Source organism: Echinops telfairi, unplaced genomic scaffold (genome assembly GCF_000313985.2).
Source record: "Echinops telfairi isolate 266 unplaced genomic scaffold, ASM31398v2 ScPeMD7_12;HRSCAF=54, whole genome shotgun sequence".
Lineage (NCBI taxonomy): Eukaryota > Metazoa > Chordata > Mammalia > Afrosoricida > Tenrecidae > Echinops > Echinops telfairi.
The window spans coordinates 987,119-995,129 of NW_022103909.1; the positions used below are offsets into that span (position 1 = coordinate 987,119).

Sequence of the window (8,011 nt, forward strand, 5' to 3'; positions counted from 1 at the left end):
GTTTTTCCTGCTTGTCTCCTGCGTTCTCTGGCTGCGCAGGTGCCTCTGAAGGGCAGCTCCCCAGACTCCCCACTAGAGGGCACTGGCCTGGGTTCACAAGGCACCCCCTGCCCCCGCCTGGGAAAGCCCGGCTCCTACCAGCTGTGCCAGGTTGGTGACCCTGGAGTGTGGTTCCCTTGCCTGGTCTCTCACTGGACACCTTTCTCACTCCTGTAGTCTATCCGGCCCCGGACAGCTCATCTCCCTCAGAGCCTGCTGCCAGGACGCATCCACCCAAGTGCCCAAAGGTGACCCAGGACCTCCGAACACCAATTTTTGGAGACTTTAACTCTTTATGGGAGTAGAAAGCCTCGACTTTCTCCTGAGGTCCAATGGACGTTCTCTAACTGCTCTCGCCCGGGGTTCTTCCCCCTAACTCTTATTTTCACTGCGGACCCCAGAGACAGCAGATGACTGCGTGACACCCTCCGGCTCTCCACACACGGCCACACATCAGTCCACAGAAGCCCTCCCTGCTCCAGCTGTGGCTTTCATGCCTTAGCCCTGCTCTCACTCTGCCCCCAAGGGTGCCGCCATAATGCATACCATCGGTGGGGAGGGGGCGGGGTATCGAGTCCATTCTGACCCCTGGACACCCCAGGTGTGCAGAGTAGGACTAACTGCCCCCTAGGATTCTCAAGGCTGGAACCTGGCCGATGCAAATCACAAGGACTCTTTGCCCAGGGCCTCTTGGTGGATACCCAACCTTTCAGCTAGCAGTTGTGCGCTTAATCGCTTGTGCCACCCAGGGACCCCGAATGCTTCCAAATAAGAATGCATCCCTGTACAGTAAAGAGCAATGCTTTTGAAGTATCTATTGCAGAATAGGAAGAAAGGTCTGGCGATCTACTTCCAACATTAAGCCAAAGAAAATCCCACAGAACCCAATCTACCCCTGATCACAAGAGCGGCTAAGGACCAGGCAGTGTAAGGTTCTGCTGGGCACAGGCTGCCTGGAGGGGAGCATGCGTGTTGACTCAGTGGCAGCTAACTACAAACCAGCATTCGGTTCCAGTGGTCCATTCACCGGATCCCGCACAACTACCGCACTTTTTACGTATGGTTTTCCAGGACGCAGTAATCCAACTCCCTCTCCACTTTTGAGAATGGCTTCACTCGAAAGGGCCTTGACTCTTTCGTGCAGACGTTAGACCAGCGGTTCTCAAAATGTGGCTCGGGACCCCTTTGGGGGTCAAATGACCCTTTCACAGGGATCGCTCAATTCATAACAATAGCAAAAGGACAGTTATGAAGTAGCAACGAAAACAATTTTATGGTGGTGGTGGGGGTCACCACAACATGAGGAACTGTATTAAAGGGTCGCGGCATAGGGAAGGTTGAGAACCACTATTTTAGATGGATTTTAACAAGTTCTCCAAGAAAGATCCAGCTGGAATTTTTATCGAATTGAACTTGTCATTTAAGTTAGAGGACATCTATACATATGTCTTTAGGCACTATGTCAAATAATTCCTGGATATGATATAATTCCATTTAATCAGATTTTCTTTTAAAATAGAACTTAACGTATTTCTCCAAACATGCTTTGTGAGACATTGTTGAAAGATATCCTAAGTAATCCATGGCTTGTCCTATACTTAGGAGTGACATCTTATTTTCTATAGCTTTTCTTTAGTTGATGATCACTGACAGAGAAAAATGCTTCTGGTTTTTGTAACTTGACCAGCCAGTAGTACTGTTTGACTCTTCCTGCTGTTTCTCACAGTCAGGTTTTTGTTGTTGTTGTTTTGGTGTTTGTTTGGTTGGTTGGTTGGTTGGTTATTTTGGTTGGGTTTTCTAGAGAGCTGATTCCCTGAATTTCTCTCTTCCAGTTCTGAAACTCAGTTACCTTTGAGTTGAGTCTGATTCATGGTGACTCCATGTGTGCCCAGCGGAACTGCCCCGCTGGGTTTTTGAGGCTGGAACCTTTCAAGGACAGACCACCAGGTCTGTCTTTGGGGAAACCTCTGGCTGGGTTCAAACCGGCCATCTTTCGGCAATTGAGCACTTAACCATTTGTGCCACCCAGTCTCCTCGACAGCATGGCACCCCAAAGCAAACCCACTGCCATTGAGTCAACTCCAACTCACAGCGGCCCTATAGGACAGAGCAGAATTCCTCCATGGGATTTCCATGACTGCAAGTCTTTCCAGAAGCAGACTGACCCATCTTCCTCCCAAGAACAGTTGGAAGGCTCCAGTCACTGACCTTCCAGGTAACAATCCAAGGCTTAACCCACTGTGCCACTAAGACTCCTCTGTAGTACTTAATACTTGGTTACTAGACAACTCCTGCCTATTTGACAGGGTGATCATCTGTTGCCTGATTCCATGGTGTATGGAAACATCTAGTCCACGGGCCTCAGTGCCTGGTGAGTTAAAGGGCACAGGCAAAACCAGAGGCACCAAGACTGTGAGGAGGCACAGGAATTCCTGCATGTCCCTGTGGGAATATGCCTCATGCGTATTCAGTCCTCTGATTGATACGTCCATGTCCTTTCCCATCCACCACCTCATGTCAACTTCATGAAGGCCTAGGAGACAACGATTAAAGCCTCATTGACCTCAGTACCTCACATAGCCTTCATTTAGATGAAAAAGCAAGACTTGTTGAGAAAAAATAACTCATATTTCACACAACTGCCAAAGAAAAATGAGGTTTTCTGTCCCTGTAGGATTGAGCCCATTGCCGTCAAGTCAATTCTAACTCAAGTTGGAACCCTTACACAGGGTTTCAGAGTCTGTAAATATCTACATAGAAATATAGATGGAGAGAAATATAGATTAGATGATATAGATATACTTTTATTGGGGGCTCTTACAGCTCTCATAACAATCCATAAATCAATTTTATCAAGCACACTTGTACATATGTTACCATCATCATTTTCAAAACATTTCCTTTCTATTGAGCTCTTGGTATCAGCTCCCCTTCCCCCACCCTCCCCACCCTTGTGAACCCTTGATAATTTATAGATCATGATTGTTTTCATGTCTTAACACTATCCACTGTCTCCCTTCACCCTCATTTCTGTTGTTCATGACCCTAGGCTTGGGGCTTATACATTGATCCTTGAGAGCAGTTCCCCCTTTCTCCCCCTTCTGCCTCCACCTCCCCCCTACCTTCATGGTATCACTGCTCCTATCACTGTTCCTGGGTGGGGGTGAGGGTGTTAATCTATCCTGGATTCTATGTGCTGAAAGCTCTTATCTGGACCAGTGTACGTGCTCCAGTCTAGCCAGGTTTGTAAGGTAGAACTGGGGTCATGATAGTGGGGGGAAGAAGCATTAAAGAACTAGAGGAATATTGTGTGTTTCGTTGGTGCTATACTGCACTCTGGCTGACTCGTCCCTTCCTCGTGACCCTTCTGTGGGGGGATGTCCAATTGTCTACAGATGGGCTTTGGGTCTGCACTATGACCTCCCTTGTTCACACTGATATGACTGTTTGTTTTGGGTCTTCTGATACCTGATCCCGTCGACACCTCGTGATCACACAGGCTGCTGTGTTTCTTCCATGTGGGCTTTGTTGCTTCCCTGCTAGGTGGCTGCTTGTTTAGCTTCAACCCTTTAAGATGCCAGATGCTGTATCTTTTAATAACCACGTACCATCAGCTTTCTTCACCACATTTGCTTATGCACCCGTTTTGTCTTCAGCGACCATCTCGGGAAGGTGAGCATCACAGAATGCCAGGTTATTAGAACAGAGTGCTCTTGCATTGAGAGTACTTGAGTAGAAACCCAATATCCATCTGCTTCCTTAATATTTAATATATAAATATATGTACATAGGCCTATATCCCTATCATTATATATTATTTACATATGCACATGCCTATATTTATACCTCTATAAATGTCTTTTGCCTCCTCGTTCTTTCCTCTATTTCCTTTTACTTTCCTCCTGTCCCACTATCATGTTCAACCTTCATTTGGCCCTCAGTAATTCCTCTGGGTTACATTGCCCTTGATTGAACCCCAACAGACATTCTATGCCCTCCTTGCCATCAATTTTAGATCTCTTGTTGTTCCCTTGTCCCTGGGTTTGTTGGCTCCACCTCCTTTTCCCCAATCTCCCCCTCTCCCCTGTCCCCCCCAGAACTGTCTATCTCACTGTTTTCTCTATCTTATGTAGATAGGCATGAAAAGGAAAAAATAAGGATAAAAAGGGCCTATAAGTAGTTCCAGGTGTGTCTTCTGACCCTTATGGATGTTTTCTCATCAAGTCTGATGAAGTGCCAAGCCCTGCCCTCTGAGTCTGAAGTCTGTTATTGGGATTTCTTGGGGACTGCATTGCTTTGCTCCCCTTGCTGCTGTTTTACCCTTTCACGTTTCACCCCGGTGTATGTGTGTAGAGAGGGAGAGGGGAGGCCAGACTGGGTACAATTCCCACACTGTGTCTCCAGTGCTGTCCCCTGCAGTGCTGTGGGTCAGTGAGGGAATGTCGTGCCTCGTGGTGGGGCCAGCCTTGCAGTCCGTCCTTTCTATGCCTTGGCTGCTCTGAGCAGGAGTGTCATCCTCAGAGCTTGGTGGGCCAGGAAACGGCTCTCTCTCTCTCTCTCTCTCTCTCTCTCTCTCTCTCTCTGTTTGTCTCCATGTGGTCTGGGCAGACACTGGCCACTCTCCCCAGGCTGTATCTTCAGAGCTGTCCTCTGTAGTGCGTGCTTCTGGGGAACGGGTCGATGTAGCTGGGATTGGGGCTGGCCCTGCAGACCTCTCTGTTAGTTCGATGCCTCGTGCCAGTATGTTGCCCTCAAGGCTTGGCCTACCAGGTTGAGGTCTCGTCCCTCTCTCCTTCTGCCCTTAATTCTCTGATCAAACAGCAGGAGCACCAGCTGGGTGATTCTACCTGGATGCCGTCTTGGAACCTTGTCTATAAATCCTTTTTTTTTCCCTTTGCCTGTGAATCTTTACAGGAGCAGAAAGCCTCAACTTTCTTCTTCTGAGTGGCTAGTGGATTCTAACTGCTGACCCGGTGCTTACCAGCCCAATGTGTAACCCACTACACCACCAGATCTCCTTACAGCCTTGAGAACCCTAGGGAGTAGCTCCACTCTGCCATAGAAGGTCAGTGAGAGTTGGAATCGGCTCAGTGGCAGTGGACTTGGCTTTGGTCACGCACACACACGCACACACACACACACACACGGTGTCAGAAGTGGGATTCGCATCCACATCTCTTGGTTTCCCGATCCCATGTTTATCCCACGAGTTCCCTGCAACAGACCATCTATAGAAACACCCCTCCTACAGCCAGACAGCAGGCCCATATGGGACCAGAACAGTCCCTTTGACCAAACTAGTTCACCTCAGGGGAATTCTTTTAAGTAAGTGTACAGAGATGAGCACATAGATGTGTCTATGATTGTTCATCACAGAACAAGAATTACCAGGCAAGCCAGCAGGCAGTCATCAGAAAACCATACAGGGAGGGAGCAACAGGGCCAGAGAGGGGTCGCAACACCAGGGGTGCAAGCAGGAGTCAGAGGAACCAAAGACAGGCAATAAGTCACTCCAGGCAGTAGGAACAAGTCCACTTCTCCAGCCCAGCCACGGGCAACTGAAACAACCTGGGCCTCAGGCAGAGCCTGCATAGGCCCTGGTCAGGACAGGAGCCAGTCATTGTTGGAGCACAGGTGAGGGCTGCTGTTGTCCCTTTGTCAACTTCCTGTCTGTGTCACCACTGTCTGCTTTCACAGGCTCATCCAGGTCTGCAATTCTCTTTGTTCTGGCCCATTTATAAATTTGTTCTCTAATTAAGGCTTTCTGAGGCGTCAATGATGGCCTTGTAAAATTGTTTGCTACTCGCTAAGGTCAGTACTCTGCATCTCCAGCACACACTAGCCCTTTGCAAGGCCCCGCTGGCTGCCCGGGACCCAGACCCAGGCACCTTGTTAGTGCAGGGTGTGCATTCATGTGGAGGAGCCTGAGAAAACCCTCTGTGCTCATCTAATCCTCCCAACAACCCATTTACAGTTGGCAAATCAAGAAACGTGACTTGTCCTAGTCACCAAGCTAGTAAGTGACAGAATTGCCCTTCAAGCCTTATCTTTTCAGCTCTAGAACACAAGCTACCATGACCACCAATCAGGACAGAGATCTGGACACAACCGTGTCTTCTCCAACCCAATGAGGTAGACGTGTCTAGACAGAGACTCCCAATGGGAAATTCCAACTCAATACAGAGACTACCAGGTTAAGCAGATGAGCAGGGTCAGAGGCGAGAGGTACAAGTAGCAGGATGGAAAAAGAGAAGTACTTCAGGGATTCACTGTCTTGCATCCCTCAGCATTTGACCAGGGAATGCATCTCACACCAATCCTGGATATGTGTGGAGAAGCTTCTAGGTCTCGTGTGCATTAAGACAAGAGAAAAGACCCGTGTCTTCCTGAGATGTCTGGCAGATACTGGGCCCAGCAAAGGCTTCCACAGAAGTGCTCCAAAACCCTCACCAGCCCTTCAGCTGGGATCACTACCCCAAATCCTAAGGCCCAGCCCTCTTGATGCATCATCCTTTACACCAGAAGTCCCTATGCCATAGCTCACCCTCTCGGGGTGCCCAGAGAGCCTGGCAACAGGGACTCGAGGAGATCTTTCCTTTGACAGTCTGTGGTTGATGTTTCCAAGCTCCTTGAAAGATTTCCACAGCCGGATCAACCACCTCCTTTCCGGGCCCACCAAAAGTGGACCCCTCCTGTGTCCCGGGTCTTCAAATCCCCACTCGTGGCTGTAATTGGCCTGCTCACCCAGAGAGGAAATGGGAGGACAAATGGCAAAGGCCCAGGTTGGAGGCATGCAGGGCTATTTTTAGCCCAGACTGGTCAGCTTTGGTTGTGCTTGGGTCAGGAGGCGTCATCCTCCACATACAGCCTGTCATAGAGGTGTGTGCTTGGAGAGGTTTATGTGGAGGGTTTATGGGCTCAGATCCTCAGGTCAGGGGAAGCCTCCTGGCTTGGTCCCACTGTCCATACAGCAAGGTCATCACCTGTCCTGGCCCAGAGGGGTGAGGGGACAAATTAAGAGAGCTAGCTGGGTGAGCCCCTGCCTCCTCTCTCAGCCTGTGGATCCTCTGAGGGGAGAAAGAATGGTATTTCAGGACCCTGGGTCATTTTGCCCCCAATATTACACCTTTCCTCTTAGTGGTAGGTAAACACATACCAACTGCCAGCTCTGGGCATGGGGCTCCACTGCTGGGCCTTCCTGTGGGTGCTGGAGGATTCCTAGACCCCAGCTCTCCACATCGCAGGGCCCTCTCCCTTCCTCACTGCCCAAATGTTGGCACTTCATATGCATGCCACCCTCTCCTGTCTCCAACGTCCCAGGCCTCTGCTGGGTCTCCAGGACCTCACAGTGTCTGGTACAGAGTTGGCATCTCTGAGGGCTCAGAGAATGAAGGGAATCACACATGGTCTCATCTCCAAATCAGAGATGGACAGATTTCCAAATCCAGTCTCCATGCACCAGCAGAGCACCCTGCTCCTGGAGCCCTCCCAAACTCTTGCAGAAGCTCCGTGGAGGGTGGGGGACAAGTGCAGGTGTTAGGGATGTCTCCAATCCTGCTTCTACCCCATCAGCAATGATGTTCGGAGCTCGTGGTTCTGCCTTAAACTCGCTGACTTAGTTTCCCCCATGACTTAGCTGTCATCTCACTCACTGCTACCAGTCAATGCCGACTCAGCGGGACCCTCTAGGACAGGGTAGTCTGCCCCTGTGACTGTCTGCGACTGTAACTGTTTAGGCGAGTAGAAAGCCCAGTCTTTCTCCCGAGGAGCGGCTGGTGGCATCGAACTGTGGACCTTTCAGAATACAGTCCAACGTGGAACCACTGTACTACCAGGGATCCTTCTGTCACCCTAAAAGTACTCAAAGCAACCCAAAGGGGCCATGTGCTCCCTACCTCTCAGCCCCAGCCAGGCTGAGAAGGACCAGGAGAGGAGAGGGGAGGAGAGGAGAGGGGAGGAGAAGAGAGGAGAG

General features: G+C 49.9%; 1 protein-coding gene across 1 annotated transcript in view; it reads left to right on the forward strand.

The window, feature by feature from the left end:
* Positions 1-8,011, forward strand: part of LOC101638505 (keratin, type II microfibrillar, component 7C) — a 19,359-nt gene that overhangs the window by 4,365 nt on the left and 6,983 nt on the right. Inside the window, exon 2 of the mRNA XM_004711459.1 lies at positions 6,907-6,924. Within this exon, the coding sequence (XP_004711516.1) occupies positions 6,907-6,924 (18 nt within the window). The remainder of the gene's footprint in view (positions 1-6,906; positions 6,925-8,011) is intronic.